The 22037-nt window shown below is 42.6% G+C and overlaps 1 protein-coding gene across 5 annotated transcripts in view; it reads left to right on the top strand.

Annotated features, from left to right (window-relative positions):
- PTPRG (protein tyrosine phosphatase receptor type G) overlaps positions 1–22037 on the top strand; it is a 751060-nt gene that overhangs the window by 706294 nt on the left and 22729 nt on the right. For all 5 annotated transcript variants that reach the window (XM_070455761.1, XM_070455762.1, XM_070455760.1 and 2 more), the window contains 8 exons: positions 6766–6862; positions 12644–12726; positions 12917–13051; positions 14260–14394; positions 16525–16697; positions 18808–18943; positions 19424–19570; positions 21428–21521. In XM_070455761.1, coding sequence (XP_070311862.1) covers positions 6766–6862; positions 12644–12726; positions 12917–13051; positions 14260–14394; positions 16525–16697; positions 18808–18943; positions 19424–19570; positions 21428–21521 — 1000 coding nt within the window. The remainder of the gene's footprint in view (positions 1–6765; positions 6863–12643; positions 12727–12916; positions 13052–14259; positions 14395–16524; positions 16698–18807; positions 18944–19423; positions 19571–21427; positions 21522–22037) is intronic.

The following is a 22037-nucleotide window of genomic DNA, read 5'->3' as shown; positions in this document are numbered from 1 at the left end:
TGCATCAAAATCACGCCTCTTAACAAATCCTGGGCATCTGCACCCTATTTCTACCCTAAAAAAAAAATTACTGGGGCTGTAGCTTTTGTCACCTATATTGAAGTCTATAGCTTATCACCTGGTATGTTTGGGACTGGAACGGGAGGGCTGGGAGAAGGGTGGCTTTGTTCTAGCCTGTTATTTCACAGGCCGTGCTGGTTTGAAAGGTTTCGAGTCAGGGCTCTTCACCCTAGCAAGAACATCCTTTCTTCCAAAAAAAATAGTAAGACAGTCATGCAGAGAAGGAAATGAGACAGTAGAAAAGCCTACTACTATACTGTCGGTCTTCTGATTTAGGAGAAATTTGAAGTATTTTAAAACAGTAGTAGTGCTCCTTTTGCATAGCTCTGCTAAAAAGGAAAACGGTAATAGGATCTTTAACAAACTATCAAGGCTGGTTATTTTTTTTGGCTGCACCATGCAGCTTGCTCTCGGTTTCCTGCCCAGGGACTGAACCCAAGTGCTCAGCAATCAACACTGGACCACGAGAGATTCCCCTACCAAGCCTATTTTATAGACAAGAGATAGTCATAGACTGTAAAAAACTAATAATAAGGTCAGGACAAGAGATTTTGCGTAATTCAACAAGAATAAAACAAAACCCTCATTGTGTTAAGAGAGTAGAAACCTCAACTCCAGATTTCCAGGTCCTTTTATGTGGAGTAATTACAGCCGGTATCTGCTTGGCACCATTGCTCAGATTATTTCACTCATTCCTCAGACATAACTCCCATGAGCTGTGAGCTGTTTTGTCCCCATTTTTCAGATGAGGAAGACTGAGGCATTTGTTAGTTCAGTAATGAAGTGGCAGCAGTAGGACCATTTTCCGATCACTAAGACCAAAGCTTTCTGATTCAAACCCACATGTTTAAGCCTAAAGCCATCCAGACTCTTCATTTAAGTAAGTAGTATCCTGTAGTGAGGAGAATTAACCAAGATGATCAGTGGCTGTCTAAAACTGATCATGGCAGCTGACGGACCAGTAAATTCCTTGGCAAGAAAAGTAGAAGAGGGAGGTTAGACTAAAGGAGCTACCCTACCCCCCACCCCATCCCACAGCTAAGAGTACTGGGAGCCCAGTACGTGATCTTTATTGTCTAGAGCCTTCCCAAAGGGCTGAGAATCTGACGTACAAAAATCTTACATAACTTCGGAATAGAGGCCTGAAATTAGTCCAAGAATGAAGCTTAAGATTATAGGAAAAAACCACTTAACAGTTAATATTGCCCAGGTTTTTATTCAGTTGCTCAGTCATGTCTGACTCTGTGCCCCCATGGACTGCAGCACACCAGGCTTCCCTGTCCTTCATTATCTCCCAGAGATTGCTCAGACTCATGTCTGTTGAGTCCATGATGCCAGCCAACCATCTCATTCTCTGTCGTCCCCTTCTCCTCTTGCCCTCAATCTTTCCCAGCATCAGGGTCTTTTCCAATTTGCCCGTGAAAAGACGTTGAAGGCAGTCATTCTAGAGTTACTGAGTCCCTGCCATTCTTTGGATGTGGTATAAGGCACAAAGATGGACTGGACAGAGAACTTCCCTCAGAGAGTTCATTCTGGTTGGGGGAGACCAAAGTGAACACAGCTAATGCAGAACGAGGGCAAAGCAAAAGAAGTGCCAATCCAGGAATGAAGTTCTGCCAGGAAAGCAGAGGAGAAAGGCTACTAGGAATTTTGATTGGGTTTTTCGGCAAAAGTTCTATTATTTGCCCCATCTTGTTTTCAGATAGTGGAGGGAAATGGAAAAAAAAAAAATTGGTGAATACCTGTCATATGTTCAGAATTTTGCTGCTTACAGGAGAATGAGAAATGATTCGCTGGTAATTTTGAGTCTTTGTCTAGAGGTGATGCTGAATGCAAGCTGTTTGTCCTTGTCAGATAAATTTTGGAGGCTGTTAAAAAGCTGGGGACATTATACCTCTAGCAGATTTTGCAGTCCCTGGAAATAGCATCAATCCTGGTGTCAGGATAGTGTTCAGTGACTATTCCCTTGGCTACCTCAGCTGACTTCAGCCTCACTCTTCCCCCGCCTCCCAGGTCATAATCAAGGAGGCTTCCATAGGCTCGGTGCTAGCATATAATCTTTCAAAATCAGGGGAGCTGTAAGGCCCTGTGGGTCAGCAAAATTAATAGGCAGGGGTCAGGAGTATCACAGGCTTAAAGGTGGAGTGCAGAGATGAGGCCAGAGGTCCAATACCTCCTTGACAAGACCCTTTGGGGAATCGAGTCTGTTAAAATTAACTCCAGCTCAGCTGAATTTGGGCCAGTTGCTCCTCTTAAATCAAGAGAACAAAGCTTTGTCCACCCGAGCCCAGGCACCAAGGGGCCAGTGGCCGCAATCGCCTTATGTAAGATGCAGAGTTCCCTTGATGCTGATGACACATACCAGGGAGTTCCTGACAGAGGCGGAAAACTGCAGAAAGAAGGCTGCCTGCAGGCTGGCAGTTTCCTGAGCTTCAGTGACAAAATGCCAGTGTGGGTCTTGTATGACCCAAAGGAAAACTTTGTAAACCCTTATCATGAGAGAAATCATAGGTGATGAAGTTGAGGTTTTAAGTTGAGGCTCTTACGAAGAGTGAGGAAAAACGTGTTAGTCAAGTTGTACAGGAAAAAATAATTCTGTTTTATAGACCAGCTATAGGATAATAGACCCTGGGCTAGTTGCTTCAGAGATGGGTTGATATTCTGGAGGGTAAGGCAGACACTTGAGATAAAGACATACGGATTTAGAGGGGGGTGAAGAGGAGCACAGGCTTTCCTGAGTAAGGAAAATTGCGATGAAGCAGAGAGCAGGAGGTCGTACAGGCTGTTCAAAGGGCACCGAGTTAAAACTGGCTGGCGTTGGGAAGGAGGAGGTACATAGGTGGGGGCCCTGAAACCCTGACTTGGGGGTTTGGAATCTCTCTAAGAGGTGTCTGAGCAAGAGAAAAACACAGGTAAGCAGCCTTTGAAGAAAACCAGTATGGCAGTAGTGGTCCCCTGAGCAGAGGGGAGGAGAGGCCGGAAGATGGTGTGACCAGTACCTGGTGAGGGCCAGCTCCGCGTCCGACACTCAGCATGCACCGCGCTGCGGGCCTGACTTATGCTCGGGCAGGACAGGCCCCTGAACATAGATGGGGGCTGCCTGAGCTCAGACACTACAGCTGTCAGACACACTCGGCCCAACACTTGGTCACCAGGTCCAAGATATTTCCTTCTCAGCTTGCTTCACTGTGAAGCTGAGTAACCTGAAAGATTTCTAGATCTGTTTCAGCTATTTTTTGTTGTTGCTTAAATTAAGCTTCTGAATGGGAGGACAGGAGGTCAGCACGTGCCTTTGGACAGCCTCCTCCATCTACAACTCCAGGCAGGAGGTGATGTAGCCCATATCACCTCCGAAGAACTCTGTATCTGTCAACTTGGAGTTTCCTTTTTTCCTTTTGGTTCATTTTTTTAAGTTATGCTTTGTTGCACATCTCTTCTTTTCAGTTGGCTCTTCCTGGTGGTGGTGTGTCCTGGTGATTTCACATAGTATTCATTTTGAGAATTCCAGCTCTGTTGTAGAGACAGTAAAGTGCAAACAAGCTTAAATCTTAAACTTTTTATCTGGGTACTGACTAAGTAACTGTACTGTACACATTCTATTGGCCAGTGTCACTTCAAAGGGTCTTAACACCTATTAAAATCACATTAACTTGGAAATGCCAGTTCAGCTGGAGAAAAAGCACTCCAGGATCGGATGATATTATCAGCATCTGAATGAACCAGGCGGTACTGCAAGGAATTACAGATGACATTATTATCCACAAGACAAAATCAGAAGGCCGTAGGCCAACCCCTTGGGTTCTCATAAAATCAGATTTAGCATTATTTATGGCCATTCTTTGTTTTCTGTCATTCACATAATTGGAAAAGTGAAATAGAGGCGACAGATCAGACCAAGGGTTTTAGATAGCGCAGACTTTGATTGGCCATATTGAATGGACGCTTTAAACAGTACAGACAGCTGCTCCCACACAGGCTCAGCCAATTGCATTAGACTGTAATAGAGGCCCCACCTCAGTCCAGTGAGTGTGGTCAGAGTCACACAATGGGGAAAAAAAATATATCAATAAGGCGAATCTCCAACTAAAGTACTCAAAGCTGAAATCTCAGCACAAGATATCTGAACAGCTCAGCCCAGAAGAGGTACATGCCAAAGGTATGACCTTCAGAACCCAGGAACCAAAGCATGTCAGCTTATTTCAGAGATTTGTGGACAGGCTGAATTAATGTCTTCCGGAATACAAATCCATTTTCAAAGGTTTTCTGCCCCCGAAACTATTCAGAAGAGTACGCCTTGGGCTTTCAAGGCAGTCCTGAATGGCAGATATTCTGAGTGTGGCTAGCATTGCTCCTGTTCCTGGAGATGTTAAAACAGCAGACTCATTAAATTACGCTCACATTTTATGTCTGTTTTAGAGAAAACAGCCAAAGGCAGCCTTCAGGCCTTTTAAACCAGCATTTGCCAAACTGTAGGTTATAAACCATTTTAGATAGAATAGCAGGTATCAGAGTTTATCACATTTAGTCAAAGTAAAAAAAGATAACGCACTGTCATGAAAAACACACTTTCTCCAGAGAGATGAATTAATGGATGTGGCTTTTCTTTCTCGCTCTCTTTCCTTCTCTCTCTCTTTTTTTAATGTATGATTTTGTGTATTTACTTTTGGCCGTGCTGGGTCTTCCCTGCCGCACGGGCTCTTCTGTGGTTGCGGGGAGCCAGGGCAGCTCTTGGTTGCAGTGCTCTGGCTCTCCTGGTGTGGTTCCTGGGCTCTGGAGCCCGGGAACTATGTGCACGGGCTTAGTTGCTCCGTGGCATGTGGGGTCCTCCCAGACCAGGGATCAAAGCCACGTCTCCTGTACTTGCAGACAGATTCTACCGCAGAGCACCTGGGAAGCCCCCTCTTTTTCTTCCTTTCGTTCTTTCTCATTCTTCCTTCCACCGGGAGTGCCTCCGATTCTGAAACCCTGAGTGTACATCCTCCAGGAATCAGGTGTCTGTGAATATGGTGTTGAATACGTAGTGACCTGTTGTTTTTTGCCTCCGTTCTTCGATCATGGTGCGCCCCTCGTACGTACTTTGTGAATATAAAAGACAGCCGGTTCCTTATCGGTTTCCCTTGCGTGGTGAACGTGCTCTGGGCATCATCCCTACCTGCCGTGCAGCTCCTTTGTGAAGAAAAGTCTGCACACTCGTAAACTCCGTTACATCTGTCACATGTCAAAGGTTTTTCCCGGTCCCCTCATGTCGCTTTGCCCTGCTCTTTGTCGCAGCTGTGCACTGCAAATGACTTCCTTTATTAGTTAGCGCCAGTGGTTTCTTGGGATTTGAAGCATATGGTGTAGAAAAATTTGGGTTTTTTAGCAATCTTTTATTAGGCTAATGGATAATGTTTCTATCCATGGCAAAGGTAATAGAAGAGAGTTGCTTCTCCCATGACTGTTTTTCTAAAGAAGGATCATGTAAATAAAATTAGAGTTAAAAATCAGTGCATCAGAAAACAGAAAAAGAGACACAGATGTACAGAACAGACTTTTGGACTCTATGGGAGAAGGCGAGGGTGGGATGTTCTGAGAGAACAGCATTGAAACAAGTATACTATCAAGGGTGAAACAGATCACCAGCCCAGGTTGGATGCATGAGACAAGTGCTCACGGCTGGTGCACTGGGAAGACCCAGAGGGATCGGGTGGAGAAGGAGGTGGGAGGGGGGATCGGGATGGGGAACACATGTAAATCCATGACTGATTCATGTCAATGTATGGCAGAAACCACTACAATATTGTAGACTAATTAGCCTCCAACTAATAAAAATAAATGGAAAAAAAATTAGTGCATCAGAGCCATATGTGGTTAAGTCAGATATGACAGTTTTTAGGTTCTATTAGTGTCATTTTAGGGCTTCCCGGGTATCACTGGTGATAAAGAACCTGCTTGCCAGTGCAGGAGACATAAGAGACACGGGTTCAATCCATGGGTCAGAAAGATTCCCTGGAGGAGAGCATGGCTACGCTTTCCAGTATTCTTGGCGTGGAGAACCCCACAGACAGAGGAGCCTGGTGGGCTACAATCCACGGGGTCACAAAGAGTCAGATACGACTGAGGCGACTTAGCGCGCGCACACACACACACACACTGTCTTTTCAGGGCTGAGGATAGTCACTTTGTAGTCTGTTATAAAACAAGGCTGTGCTGACCATAATATAAGCATATTGCAAATCATGTTGGAGATTATTCTTTTGTCTGGAATATTTCTGTTTATCTTTTTAAGACCCAGGTGAATTATCTCCCACCTAAACCTTCCTCTGTGTTCCTATCCATTTCTTCAGGCCTCTCTTCTACTAATCACATTTGACTGTCATCATGCTTTTATATGTTTTTCTGACCCATTTGACTGCAGCATATTCAAAAAGAGACACTTTCTGTAATCCCCATGCCTACGTCAGATCTGAAGCAAAATGAGTGGTTGATGAATTAGTAAAGAATGGAATCCTTTTATTTTGTTTTCATCCTTCATACATCTGTTATGAATATGTTAGTATTCATTTCTGAAGTTGAGTTTGGGGAGGTGATAGTGGCCAGTGACTGGGGAGTGAGTAAAGGCTCTGGGCTTTTGGGTGTCTATAGATTCTTTCTTTCAGCTGTTGTTCAGCATCTAAAAGCATGTCTAAAACTCTTGGTAATCTCCCTGTTTATTTCCTTCTCTAGGAAGTCCAGCGCTGCACGGCTGATATGAATATCACTGCAGAACATTCCAACCATCCAGATAACAAGCACAAAAACAGATACATCAATATTTTAGCATGTGAGTAATAAAGTTTAAACTATCTTCAACTGCAAGGAAATGAAATCTTCCTGCTGGCTCAGTACACTTGCAAGTTTACCTCGCATTGGCCTGTCTTCTTCAACAATGTGTAAGAAGTGGGGACATCCTCTGCCCCCTTAGTGTTTCATGAAGCTGTCAGATCTCTGCTGTCATAATCAGGCGATCGAAGAAAATGTTCTGAGCTTTACTGTTTTTACATGAAGTGATTTCGTATCCAGTGTTGGGAACCAAACTTTAATGTCATGTAGTTATCCTAACATTGTTCTTAACCAGTGGGAGCCAAGCCTTTTAATGCAAATGGAAATACTGACAGCTGAATCGAGGAAGTTGAATTTCAGAGCAGTCTTTCAAAGATTAGGTAACTGGTTTATTCCAGTCCTTCTGGCCTATGTGTTTAGTCCTGTCTAAAACATTTCCAGGGCCATGAGTACCCTGGAAGTTCAGGAGCAAATTTAAATAAGAGTTCTTCCAGAGCCTCAAGGATGCTAGGAGGACAGGCCACTTCTGTGACTGGAAGGCCACTTTTCACAGACACCAAGACTTGACTCACTGGTCGAAAATACACACTTCAATATTAAGGGCAGGAGCACAGATGTTTATGGTTAACATATACTATGATGAGCATAGTACATACAATTTCATGTAATAGTGCATTTAAAGTTACACATTACTGTAGATGGATTTTTAATACTACTTAGTGAGATATAATTTATATAGCATACAAAATTCATCCATTTTAAAGATAATTTGATTTTAAATTTAATTTCAGTGGTTTTTAGTATAAAGAGTTGTACAGTCATCACCACTATCTAATTTTAGAATATTTTAATCACCCCAACATGAAACCCCTTATGCATGAGCAGTCACTCCTAATTCCTCCTGCTCCCAAGTCCCTAAAAACCACACCTACTTTCTTTCTCGGTATATTTGCCTATTCTGAGTATTTCATATGAATGGAATCATACTATATGTGCCCTTGTGTCTGGCTACTTCTCCTCAGCATGATGTTGTTAAAATACACACATGGAGTTGCTTTTATGCCTGAATAATGCTTCATAGTGTAGATACACCATGTTGTATTTATTCATTTCTCATTTGGTGGACATTCGAGTTGTTCCTACTTTCTGTCATTAATAATGCTGTGATGAATATTTGTGTATAAGGTTTTATATAGACATCTGCTTTCAGTTCTCTGGGGTATATACTTAGGATTAGAATACCTGGGTCATGCGGTAACTTTGTTTAATATTTTGAGGAACTGCCCAACTGTTTACCAAATTTTACATTCTCTACAGCAATATATGCAGTTTCTAGTGTTTCCACATCCTTGCTAACACTTGTTACTTTGTTTTTTCCCCGATAATAGCCATCCTAATGAGCTTGAAGTGGTATCTCACTGTAGTTTTAGTTTTGATTGGCATTTCCCAAAATGATTAGTGATGATGAACATTTTTCCATGTGTCTATCGGCCACCTTGCTGTCTTTTTTAGAGAAATGTCTATTTAGATCCTTTGCTCATTTTTATATATGTTTACTCCTTTCTATTGTTGAATTCTTGATAAATTCAAAATATTTTCTTATATTCTATGTGTCATCTTTTCACTTCTTTGATAAATGTCCTTTAAAGTACCAACTTTTAAAACCTTGGTGAAACCCAGTTTTTTTGTTTGTTTGTTTGTTTCCTGTGCTCTTGTTGTCATATGTAATGAACCAGTGCCTAATCCAAGATCGTAAATATATACCTGGGTTTTTTTTTGTCAGCATCTTCTGGTCTTAGCTCTTACATTTAGGTCTTTCACCCATTTGAGTTAATTTTTGTATACAGTGTGAGGTAGGGGTCCAGCTTCATTCCTCTCTATGTTAATATCCATTTGTCTCAGCACCATTTTTTTAAAAGTTTCTTCTTTCTCCCCATTAAATTGTCTTAAGCACTCCACAGAAAATCAATTGACCATAAGTGTGAGGGTTTATTACCATACTTTCTTTTCCACTGATCTTTATGTCAGTGTCACACTGTCTTGATAACTTACTGACCATGGCTTATTTGGAAACTGAATCCTTCAACTTTAGTCTTCTTTGTCAAGATTCTTTTGGCTGTTTTGGATCCTTTGTTTTTCATATGAATTTCAGGATCTCCCTGTTACTGCAGAAAGTGTAACTGGGATTTTAATACAGATTATATTCATTCCGTAGACTGATATGGGGAACACTGACATATTAATAGAATTAGCTCTGCCAATTTATGAAGATAGGGCATCTCTCCATTTATGTAAATCATCTTTTATTTCTTTCAGCAATGCCTTATAATCTGTATGTTACAAGTATTAAGCTTTCATTGAATCTATTTCTAAGTATATTATTTTTTTTTGCATGGAGTTGTTTCCTTGGTGTTTTCAGACTGTGGATAGAAATGGGATTCCTGTATGTTGACCTTGTATCTTACCAACTTGACTGAGCTTATTTATTAGTTCTAAAAGTTGTTTAACACTTCTTATCTTTCTGGTCATAGCCATTCTAACAGTTATGAGATGCGCATTTCCCTGAAGATTGGTGATGGTTGAGCTCCTTTTCATGTGCCCGTTGGCCATCTATATATCTTCTTTGGGAACGTATATATTTAGGTTCTCTGTCTATGTTTTCATCGATTGCTGGTTTTGCCAGCTATTGATTTGTATGAGTTCTTTTTATATTTTGGTTATCAACCCCTTGTCAGACATATGATTTACAAATACTCTCCCCCATTCAGTAAAGCTGCCTTTTCTTTTGTTGATGCTTCCTTTTGTTGTACAGAAGCTTTTAGTTTGACGTGGTCCCACCTGCTTATTTTTGCTTTTGTTGCTTTTGGTGTCAGACTAAAAAAAAATCACTGCCAAGACCTATGTCAAGGAGCTTTCTCTTCTGTTCTCCTCTAGGAGTTTATGATTTCAGGCCTTAAATTCAATTTCAATCCATTTTGACTTAATTTTTATGTATGTTGTAATATAGTAATCCAGTTTCATTCTTTTGCATATGACTGCCCATTTTTCCCAGCCCCACTTATTGAAGAGACTGTTCTTTCCCCATTGTGTGTTCTTGGATTCTTTGTCACAAATAGATTGTGTATGTGTGGGTTTATTTCTGGACTCTCTAATCTATTTCATTGATATATGTGTCTGTCTTTATGCAAGTACTTTTCAAATTATTATAGCTTTGTAATATCATTTGAAACCAGGGGTGTGATGCCCCCAGCCTTCTTTCTCAAGATTGCTTTGGCTGTTTGAGTTCTTCTCTGGTTTCATACACATTTTAGGATTGTTTGTTCTGTTTGTGTGGAAAGTGACATTGGAATCTTGATAGGGATTGCTCTGAATCTGTAGATTGATTTGGGTAATATGGACATGTTAACAATAGTAGTTCTTCTAGTCCATCCATGAGAACAGCATATCTTTCCATTTGTGTCTTCAGTTTCCTTTTAGTGTTTTAGAGTTTTCAACATACAGGTCTTTCACCTCATTAGATAAGTTTATTCCTAGGTATTTTCTTCTTTTTGAGACAATAATAAATGGGATTTTTTTCTCAATTTATCTTTCTGATAATTCATTCTTAGTGTATAGAAATTCAGTAGATTTCTGTGTGTTGGTTTTGTATGTTGCAGTTTTACCAAATTCATTTATTCGTTCTAACAGTTTTTTCATGGAGTCTTCACAGTCTTCTATATATAATGTCATGTCATCCGCAAATGGTGACAGTTTTATTCCTTCCTTTGAGTTTGGATGTTTTTCATTTCTTTTTCTCGCCTAAATGCTCTGGCTAGGACCTCCAATACCATGACAAATAAAAATGGCAAGAATGGATATCCTTGTCTTGCTGCCAATCTTAGAGGGAAAACTTTCAGCTTTTCATAGTTGAGTATGGTATTAGCTGTGGACTTGTCTTATATGACCTTAGGGTTTCTATGTACAACCTTATGTCATCTGTGAGTATAGTTTTACTTCTAGAAAAAGGTTTAAAAGAACTGAAAGTCATCTTTTAATAAGAGTATTTGTTTCAGTTATCTGAGAGAATGAGGAGGAGAAAAAGAGAACAAGGAAGAAGAGTCAAACTTTACTTTTCTCATCAGTCTTAGGATGGATTGACTCAGGAAGCGTTTGTTGACCAACTCAGTCAAGGCTCAGCTCCCTGAGATTCTGAGGAATTGTGCATCTCCAGACCTCATATCTGACCATAGAAGTCAGGCAGAGATACACACATATATATGCCTCACATATGTCCACATCACTCTCTCCACCATGGCAACCTCTACTTCTAGTGACCTCACTGCCTTAGCTAAAAGTATGTGGCAAAGAGGGAGGAAGTCAGAGCAACTCGGTGTGATGTGCTCAAGGGTCATCATATTGTGCCAGAAAACCACCATTTCTGGTTAGATGTGTTTGTACTTTCACAAGTTTACTTGAGGTATAATTTTCATAAATTCAAATTAGATGTTCTATTTTCACAAGTTCAGAGAGTTAGATTTTGGTACTATCTTGGCTACTTGGTCAGATTCTGGGCACATCACCCATCACTTTGGTCTTCCCCTATATTAATGCTTTCATATAGCAGAGAATAGCATGGAAATGTCATGGAACAAGTAGAATTAGTCCATGAATGTGCTGGATACACAATATAGGAAGAGCCTTTTCTCATGGAACCATCACACCTTTCAAAGCAGACGTGTATGCCAACTCCAGTATTTATCTTTTTAGCCAGTGTTTTGCCTTTTTGATTGACTATGAAGGATGCACCTTGAGCATGTGTTCTTATTTGTCTTTCTGTGAAACAACAATATAATGCTACAAAGAGTTTGAATCCAGATGCCTTAGGAGAATATTTTCATGTGGGGCCCCTGTTTAGATTCAACAGGCAGCCCCTGTTTAGATTCACTGCAGTCTGTGCGTTTCTCAGCACAAAAGGTAGTTCATAGTTCAAGAATGTGGAGGGCTTCCCAGAAGTGCATGATGTAGTCTGAGGTCAGTAATGTCCACGCTAATCCACTCATTGGACTTCTTTTCAAACTAGGCTTTTATGATCGTGATTATAAACAGAAATGTAAATCAGCTTTTGCCCATTCTCTTTCTAGCTAGGGGGAAAAAAAAAGTATGACCTCAGCTTTCTTCTATTTGCTACCCTATAAATACAAGCTCCTTCTGTTGGACAACCAGAGGCATGTATCAGGACTCACCTTTTGTTCACAGGCAAAGGTTAAGTGGGTCTTGAATCTGATCATGGACTTCAGATGCCTGTGACGAGATTACTCTGAGAAGCAAGCTCCAGTTCCCTCAGTTACTCAGGGTGGTGGGGAGTCCAGCTGAGTGGCATCTCCTAAAAATTGATGTTCTGGATTTGATATAAGAAGCACCTTTTTATATCTGTACCAATGGACAGAGGGGATGGAACATAGGTATTCAAAGATCTTGGAAATTTGTTTTAAGATGTAGGATATGGGAGGTTTCAGAGGGTTGCATCTTGAATCATCTTACATGAATTAATAAGGACCAACATTTGCATTTCTTGCCTATCAGCACTCACAGGTCAGAGCACACGGTGGGAGTGTCCCCATGATATGGAGATGGGTTTGAATGCTGTAGCTTTGACGTTTTAGTTGTTCTTCTGCCCAAAGGTTTCTGGGGGTGCCCTGGGAGATGCCACATTGCCTCTTTGCTTTGTTATGTGCTTTAGAATGCTGCTAGTTTTTGAATCATACACCTTGTTTTCGCGTTTTTCCTTTCTTACCCTCTATAGACGATCACAGTAGGGTGAAGCTGAGACCTTTACCAGGAAAAGACTCCAAGCACAGCGACTACATTAATGCAAACTATGTCGATGTAAGTCGGAAATGTTTTCCTAAACCTGTTTCTGATAAATGAAGAGTGCTGCTGAGACGGCTGAGTGTGTTTCCGTACTGCACAGAGCATGCATGAGAAACGCAGCCTATTCAGTGTGGAAGGCACTTGAATTATTTACCCAGTCTGTCGTACTGCTTTCATCTTACTGTGTGCTGTGTCATCTTTGAAGGGTTACAACAAAGCGAAAGCCTACATCGCCACCCAGGGACCGTTAAAGTCCACGTTTGAAGATTTCTGGAGGATGATTTGGGAACAAAACACTGGGATCATTGTCATGATTACAAACCTTGTGGAGAAAGGAAGAGTAAGAACTTTTACTCATGTACCTTCATTCAAAAAATTACTTGTGGAGCGTCTGCTGGAGGGCAGAAACTTGATAAGGCCAAAAGAGTTAGAGAAATGAGGTGTCCTCCATGCCAGGAAAGTGGGCACTTGCCAGAGTGGATTAAACATGATGATCAAGGTGAACAGGGTGTCTGTAGGTGTTAATCTGTCTTTCTGAAATAGATTAACAATACATTTATAAAAGGCTTTAAAAAAAGAGGAATAAGGTATTAATTAGGAAGATGCTGCAAAATGCATGGACGTATCTATAGTACAGATATCTTTTTAAAGAGCTAATGTTTGAGGTGAGATTTAAACAATGAAAGAGAAGGCAGGACATTCTAAGTACAGTGGATAGAAAGAAAAAAGTAGGGACGGTGGAAGAAGCAGTATATAGTCAAGGAACTACTAGTAGTTCAAATCCAGGGGAGTAAAGACTGCTTCAACACCTCGACCATCACTAAGAGAATCTTTTTTTAAGATGATGAGTCATATTTTAACTTATCAGATTTTGAACTTACATTAGATATTAATTAATTAATGGAATGGAATAGAATAAGGTTCCAGGCTCTAGTCCCTTACTCAGAATAACTACTGCCTCACTTCGTAGAGTCAAAATTGGTGACCAGTTTTTAACACAGAGGCCGTCACAGTTATAAGAGATTTCCTTTTCTTCCCCCCTTAGTGTATTCAGCCACATATGGTATGGCATATCGGATCTTAGTTCCCCAGTGAGGGATCCTGCCTGCACCCCCTGCATTGCAAGTGCAGAATGTTAACCACTTGGCCACCAGAAGTCCCACCAGAGACTTCCTTTTACCTGTAAATGCAGGCCAGCCTCCCAAGTGATACTTAAACTTCCTTGGCGACATATCATACCTACATTTTGTATAGGTCGAATATATAGGACTTTCCTTAGACCCTCTTTAAAGTACGTCATGAGATGCAGGATGGTCACAAACACTAAGCGCATTCCTCAAATGATCTAGCCCACATGTGTCCCAAGATTAACCTCTGCAGGGGTCGCAGCTGCTGTCAAGGACTTAAGCCCATTCATTCCTGATTTAGTCAGCCACATAGTGACAGTACCTGTGTTTCAACACTGCCATTTGAAATCACATTACCAACAGTGGAATTGTGGTATTGATTGCAGTTATAATTTACAACTTTATTAATCTTTTTTTGCAGCGAAAATGTGATCAGTATTGGCCCACAGAGAACAGTGAGGAGTATGGAAACATTATTGTCACCCTGAAGAGCACAAAAGTACATGCCTGCTATACTATTCGTCGTTTCTCAGTCAGAAATACAAAAGTGAAAAAGGTATTGAAGGGGTTGGGTGGGCTGCCAGGGCATCTCTTTTTAAACTAGTATGAAAATCACTGTGCGACCAAGGCCAACTCTCATAACCAACTTGGTTTTTTTAAAAAAGTATTTTTGAAACATTTTCTCACAACTCTTTTGATTGACATCAATGTATGGTGTGAAAGATATTGGCAAAGCACATAATAGAATTTAACTGGCCTGATTGAGTTCTTTAATCTCTTCATGAAGGAGGCTTCATTTGGGGCGGGGGAGGAACCAAAGGTCCTCTGAGGTTTTGGTAACCAGCAAATAGGACAGCATCTGTTTGGTAATTTAGCTTTTTAAATATTATTTTCTGACAGCTTTAAAGCATTGTTTCCCAAAGTGTATCCCAAGGAATACTAGCCCTGCAATATGCTTGCAAAACTCAAATTCTGTGATTCAGTAAGTGTGGAAAATGAGTACTACATGAGCCTGAATTCTCCCTTAAAAATTTACAAGGAAAACAAGCACCCAGAGTGCCAGAGTAAGGAAATCAATGTAACTTTGTCATGTTTCCTAATGTGATTTAACAATAAAAGAACCATTAACATCCTGAGAATCACACTTGTGGAAACGCCACTGTCACGTTTTCTCCACTGTCCCAGTGAGACTCACAGCTCACTGGCACTACTAGGAACTCAGGACAGATGCCCATTAGGACAATGTGGAGTGTCACTCACTCTGTGGAGGCTTCGGTAGGCAGCTGTTGGCAGCAGTGGCTCCTCATTTATTTTTCTAGGCTTGGGCATCTTTGGGAATGTGATAAAACTGTCTGTCCCAGAATTCACATTTACTCAGGTTTTTACATACTATTTCAGTGGCTCTGAAGCCCATTCATGGTCCAAGGTTAACAGTCCTTTCCATGTACAGTTTTCTTCCCAAGAATGGCAGAAGTGTTACAAAGATCAGCAGCACTGTCTTCATCTGTGCTCTCTATACCAGAGTTTTGAGTTGGTTCAAGCTAACCAATAACCAGTTTATACTCATGAAGTATAAGGTCCATTAGTCATGGAAACACCTCAGGTATTTAAATGTGGCCTACTTAACTTACTCTTATTTTAGAAATAGCTTAAGTCAGAGGATATCAAATAGGAATGTCGGGTGTTTTGCACACTGACAGTAGTAACTGAAAATGAGGAAGAAAAAGAACAAGGAGAGGCGACTGGAGAATTAATAATCAAGGACATCCAAGCCCTGTAGCACGGGGCCAAGCACTCTACAATGTTCACTGTCGATGGGTTAATGTCCCTGAATCATCAAAAACATTTTTAAATTTTACAGGTGTTGATAATAATAATAAAACACATCACAGCAACTGACCTATTTGAGGAAGATGGTCAACCAAAGTGGTTGAAAGGTAAAAAGTTCAGCCACTTAAAGGAAAACAACTCTTAAAAAATTCATCTTGAAAGGGACAGATAAATTGACTGTTGTCTTGGACTCTAGAGGTTGAGAAGGATCTTCCCCACACTTCCTGGAGATTGCACAGCACACGCCCTGAGGCTCCTAAAGGATCAGCCTAGACAGCGGGGAAGGAAGGGGAGTCTTGGCGCAGTCAAAGGGGCTGGGGCAGGAAGTCAGGAGATGGAAGTTGTTTAGTTGCTAAGTCATGTCAGACTCTCTGCGACCCCATGGACTGCAGCCTGCCAGCCTCCTCTATTCCTGGGATTTCCCAGGCAAGAAGCCTGGAGTGGGTTGCCATTCCCTTCTCCAGGGGATCTTCCTGACCCAGAGATCGAACCCCGTGTCTCCTGCACTGGCAGGTGGTTTGTGGTTTCTTTACCACTGAGCCCTCAGGGAAGCACCTAGCAAATAGAAATCTTGTAGGCAAATTACTGAGCTCTTTGGATAGGTGCAGATCCGGAAAAACGAAATACGAAACATTCATTCTTGGTGCAGACTGAAACCACATTCTCTTCTATGAGGTATCTGAGCCTTCTCATCCTGCTGGGTCATGTCCTCATCTGTGGCCTGAGAGGACCACAGAGAGGATGTCAGCATTAGGGCAGATGGGAACAGAGGTGGTGATTCCTGCCGCCCTTACAGCATCTTCGTCTAGAATGCCCGATCTCGGCTTAAAGACATCTTTTCTTGCCTTTCTCTTAGGGTCAGAAGGGAAATCCCAAGGGGCGGCAGAATGAACGCATAGTGATCCAGTACCACTACACGCAGTGGCCCGACATGGGGGTTCCGGAGTACGCCCTCCCGGTCCTGACCTTCGTGAGGAGGTCCTCGGCAGCCCGCACGCCGGAGATGGGCCCTGCGCTGGTGCATTGCAGGTGAGGCGCCACGCGGACTGGGAAGAGCAGGGGCTGTGGGCCTTGGGAACCGGAGCCACTGTGGGCCTGCCGCTGCTTTGTCTGACACAGATATAGAGTCTTCCACCCAAAACTGGGACCGGTGAGACTTGTCACGGTTAAAGGAGGTCACTATAGTCCTCTAACAGTAAGAAAGCAGCTGCTGTTTGTGAGGGTAAAACAGAATGAACTCTTAGAGGATAAGTCTCCAGTTTGTATAACACCATCTCATTACTGATAAAATCCAGTGTTATTTTATAAGGCAGTTGTTGGTAGCTCCTAATATATAAGGAAATGGCAACCCACTCCACTATTCTTGCCTGGAGAATCCCATGGACGGAGGAGCCTGGTGGGCTACAGTCCATGGGTTCGCAAAGAGTCAGACACGACTGAGTGACTTAACTAATATATAAAAACCATAAACACAAGATTAGAACTTCCCACACTAGAAACTTTGAGGGTTTTTTGTTGTTGTTGTTTGGTTTTTAATTTTTACTGAAGTATAGTTGCTTTAGAGTGTTTGTTAGTTTCTGCTGTAACAGCAAAGTGAATCGGCTATATGAATACATATATCTCCTGTTTTTTGCATTTCCTTTCCATTTAGGTCACCACAGAGCATTGAAGAGCTTTTGAGTTTTTGACTATGGCTTTTCTGTAGGGTTCCTTCAAAGAATAGTATTTATTTTCTGAGTAAAAGGCTTTGAGCTTATAGGTACTATATAAAATACCTTTGTAAAGCACGTATAAAGCCTGTTTTCCCTTCTAAACTACCTTAAACAACCTTAGTAAATAGTAACATTAATGCTCAGTTGTGTCCGACTCTGCGACCCCATATCCTCCAGGATCCTCTGCCAGTGGCGTTTCTCAAGCAAGAATACTGGAGTGGGTTGCCATTTCCTTCACCAGGGGAATCTCCCCGACCCAGGGATTGAACCCATGTCTCTTGGGTCTCCTGCATTGGCAGGTGGATTCTTTACGCTGAGCCATCTGGAAATCAACCTCAGCTGGTTGTTTAAAAATGCTTTTACTGTATTTTTAAAATTTTTTTCTTGAAGGATAATTGCTTTACAGAATTTTGCGGTTTTCTGTCAAACCTCAACATGAACCAGCCATAGGTATACGTATATCCTCTCCCCTTTGAGCCTCCCTCCCCACCCCACCCCCCTAGGTTGACACAGAGCCCCTGTTTGGGTTTCCTGAGCCGTGCTGGATGGCTTGGCTCTGGTGCTCAGACAGAAGTTGCTGCCTCTGTGATGTATGTGACATGGCCGCACAGCTTCCTGGCACTTGTTTGAGGCGGCTCCCCTAACAGGTGCCCACAGAGCAGCAGGGGTCGAACCTGCCTTCTGTTCAGAGTGCCACGAGAGCGCTCCATTGTTGCTAATCCACGTACAGCCACTAAGATAGAAGAGAGTCTACCAGAGAGCTTGTGTATCAGCAGAGTTGTGTCAGACGGGGAACCTGCTAGGGGGATGGGGGCAGAGATTCTGCCAAAAAGAAGTTTGTTGTTCAATATGCAGGACTCGGGTCTCCCTGGGGGTCTCTCCTGGTCCACCTCTGGACTATGAAAGGAACGTATCCTTTTCAGCAGGAACTTTCCAATACTGAGCCCCCTGGGGAGTCTGGAGAGCAGAAAGCGGGTGTGTTGAAAGGACGATGGGCTCCCCCAGGATCGCTGGGGGAGCGGGAGACCCAAGTGATGCCTCCGTGGGAGTGGTTCTGGTGTGGGCATGCGGCTGCCAGGAGGGATGCCTTGGGCTCCCTGGCGTCATGGACTTAGATCCTTTTGCTTGAGCTACAAGGAAGGCCAAGAAAGCTCGTATGTAGCTTATATATATATATTTTAAGTATACGTAGTCTCTATTTTCATACAAGGTATGAAGGTAGTCTTCCCTCCACATCAAGACTCAAGAGGCAGGAAGGACCCTCTTGTGGTTTGTGGATACCCTCCATACATCGTAACCTGGCAGGTCCCCCGAACAACGGGGTTACTTCTCAGGGCCTGAGAGGCCCGGAGGCTGCTTCTGCAGTCCGCGGTGTGTGCCCGGCCCGAGCAGCAGGGGTGCTAGCCGAGCGTCTGCCTCTCTTCCAGCGCTGGCGTGGGCAGGACAGGTACCTACATCGTCATTGACAGCATGCTGCAACAGATAAAAGACAAAAGCACAGTCAACGTCCTGGGATTCCTGAAGCATATCAGGACTCAGCGCAACTACCTCGTCCAGACTGAGGTGAGGAGAGGCTGCTGCCCCCGTGGGCTTCCCGTGAGCTGGAGCGGGAGGGTGAGGGAGCGTCAGCAGGCAGGGCCGGGAGGAACCCACAGGGGTTTGGATGGGAAGCTGTCCTGACGAGGATATCTGGTCGTCCCCCACTTCTGTGCGGATAGGAAATGAAGCCGGGACACTGTACCTAGTGCTGCGTGGTCGCGGCTCTGGGAGTTAAACATTGTCTGGCCCCAGAGGATGGTTCTAAAGCCCTCCAGTGAACACGCGCTTCCCCGCTGCGTGTTCGGGCGTGGTGTGGAGTACAGAACCGGAGCCAATGCGGTCCCTGCCCTCGAGTCGCCTCTGGCGGGCTAGGCAGTGAGCACTGAGGGAATTCACGACGAGGCCGCTGCCCGGGAAGAGCTCCTTGAAGGCAGAGTTCCTGCAGGAAACAGGCGGAACCCGGCGCAGCTCACCTCGGTGGCCGTCTGGCCCTCTGCCTTTCAGGAGCAGTACATCTTCATCCACGATGCCTTGTTGGAAGCCATTCTCGGGAAGGAGACTGAAGTGTCTTCCAGTCAGCTGCACAGTTACGTTAACAGCATCCTCACACCGGGAGTCGGGGGCAAGACACGGCTGGAAAAACAGTTCAAGGTAGTGCTTTGAGTACATTTCTTTGGGCAAAAAGCAAGGAGGTAAGGAAATGCCTTGAGTTGAGGGGTCACGTCTTTTTTGCATGAATGTTTAGACTGAGATGGATGACTTGGTGTACTCCTGAGATGTAATACATGGGAAAATCAAGCTGCGGCTTGTTTGCAGCTATCTGAGTACAGAGTGCTGCGCTGTGTTTTCTTCTGTGAAGTTTACAACTTTATTTGAACGTAAACACTTGCCCCTGGCCACAATGACATAATATGTTGTTAGTTGTTCCAGTGAAAACAAACAAACAAAATCCCCTGTATTTTTTCTGACCTAATTTATCTTACCCTTATGAAGAACGGCTATTTGTTGACATTATCTTAAAAGCTGAGCTCTTTGAAAGACTATCCCAGTATATGATTTAGAAACTAAAAAAGACTTACTAAGCAATACTAGAGAAAACGTTAATTCTTCCTAAATGGGGTTTTGTATCTTTGATAGGGGCACAAGGTGGGAAGACAGGGTTATGTGGAATTGAGTGAAATAAGGTGAAAACAGAGACTATAAGAACTATTAAAGTAATTAAGGTCAGAGCAGCTTAGCCATCTCAAAAGTACTGAATGCCTCCTATTTAGTAGTCTCTCATTAGACTTTAAAAATCTGTCTTTTTTGTACATTGTTCTATTTCTCATTTTGTGTCAAGATAAAAAGAATGAGATGAATCACTGCAGTTTTCATTTTCATGGTAAAACTTTCCATAGACACCGAAACCTTCCTTTGAATCTCAGCTGAAGAAATGAGACTGTCAAGCAAATGATAACAAGTGACATGAAATGAAAAATAGATTAATTTCACCAGGTTCAGTCATAACAACTTTACATTTCCAGGTCTCCTTTTATAATATCCTACCCACTCTAAAAACCATTATGTTAATTAATAGTGAGGACACAGTGTCTTATTTCAAATGTTGAATATGCATTCTTAAAAATTAATATTTCTTTTTTTTAAAATCATTTTTTATTGGGGCCTAGCCAGTTATCAATGTTGTGATGGTTTAAGGGGGCCAGCAGAGGGACTCCGCCGTATACAGACACGCATCCCTGCTCCCCCACACTCCCCTCGCCTCCGGGCCGCCACGTAACATTGAGCAGAGTTCCCTGTGCTCTACGCTAGGTCATTGTTGGCTGTCCATTTTAAATATAGCAGTGTTGAGAACCAGTATTTTTTAAATTCTTTGCCTTTTGTTTCTGAAACATTTGTTTATACCTTGTTTTAAAAAATTCATCAAAGGAGACAGGGTTGTTTATTCTTTTACAGGTATAGAACTTACCTAGAAAGAAAACACAAGAAACAGGAACTCAGGCTGCCTCCAGGGCCCTGGACAGTGTAGAACAGGAGACCATTCCCATTCACTCTAGTAGAGAGCGCATGGGGAAAATCCACATGAATTCAGTAAATCCAAAGAATTCATTCAGTAAATCCACATGAATTAAATAAATACAGCTTACATAGAGCCTGCCGTCAAGAAGCCTAAGGCCTAAAAGTGAGTAAAACAAGATGCAATCCACCGAGACAGCTGAGGGAAGTACTGCTAGTGAGACACAAACTGTTCTTAGGGTGCAAAAATGTTTAAAAGTCATTAGTTATCCTATTATTGGCGTTTTTGCCAGATCATCAAGCAGATGCTATCAACTATAGCTTTGTTTTTGTTCTGTTGTCTTTCCCAGCTTTATTGAGATAGAATTCTAAGTTTAGGGGACACAAGTATGATTTGACATTTATGTACACACTGGAAAATGTTTGCCACAGTAAGTTAACACATGCACAAATATAGTCCTTTGAATGAGGACGAAAATGTTGCTTTTCTTTCAGCTGGTCACACAATGCAATGCAAAATATGTGGAATGCTTCAGTGCTCAGAAAGAGTGCAACAAAGAAAAGAACCGGAACTCTTCAGTCGTGCCATGTAAGAGCTTACCTCGGTTCAACTTGACTGTGTTTGTTTTTTCTTGAGATTTTGTGTGTTAGGTGAAGAGGCAGCCACCACCATGGGGACAAGTTATGCTCAGGACAAACTGAACAGATGGCAGGGGTAGCTGTGTCTTTGGGGCAAGAAATCAAGTTTACCTCGAGACTGAAGAGTTAGGCTACTTCTACCATGGCCTAGCTTAAAACCCTAGAAAGAAAGGTCAGGTCATTATCACTGTGGCATGAATGCTCTCTTAAAAGAGAGAGTCCTGGTTTAATCTGTCCAACTGGAACTACAGTTATTAAATTATCCTGTCCGCTGAGACCAAGACATTTCATAGGTGGTGACCACCGTGTAAGTAACTTGGGACTCAGCAGAGGGTACTGTACGTATGCCATAGAGACAGACAGGGAATCGGTGGAGAGATTCTCTTGATCGAAAAAGGCCAAGATTTTCTGAGTGCTTCCTGAACAGAAAGATGAAGGTGAGGCGATGCAGAAGGGCAGAGTGCAG

The sequence above is a fragment of the Odocoileus virginianus genome, chromosome 26, assembly GCF_023699985.2.
Source record: "Odocoileus virginianus isolate 20LAN1187 ecotype Illinois chromosome 26, Ovbor_1.2, whole genome shotgun sequence".
Classification (NCBI taxonomy): Eukaryota; Metazoa; Chordata; class Mammalia; order Artiodactyla; family Cervidae; genus Odocoileus; species Odocoileus virginianus.
The sequence above is the reverse complement of the archived record's forward strand: the minus strand, read 5'-3'. Positions and strand labels throughout refer to the sequence as shown.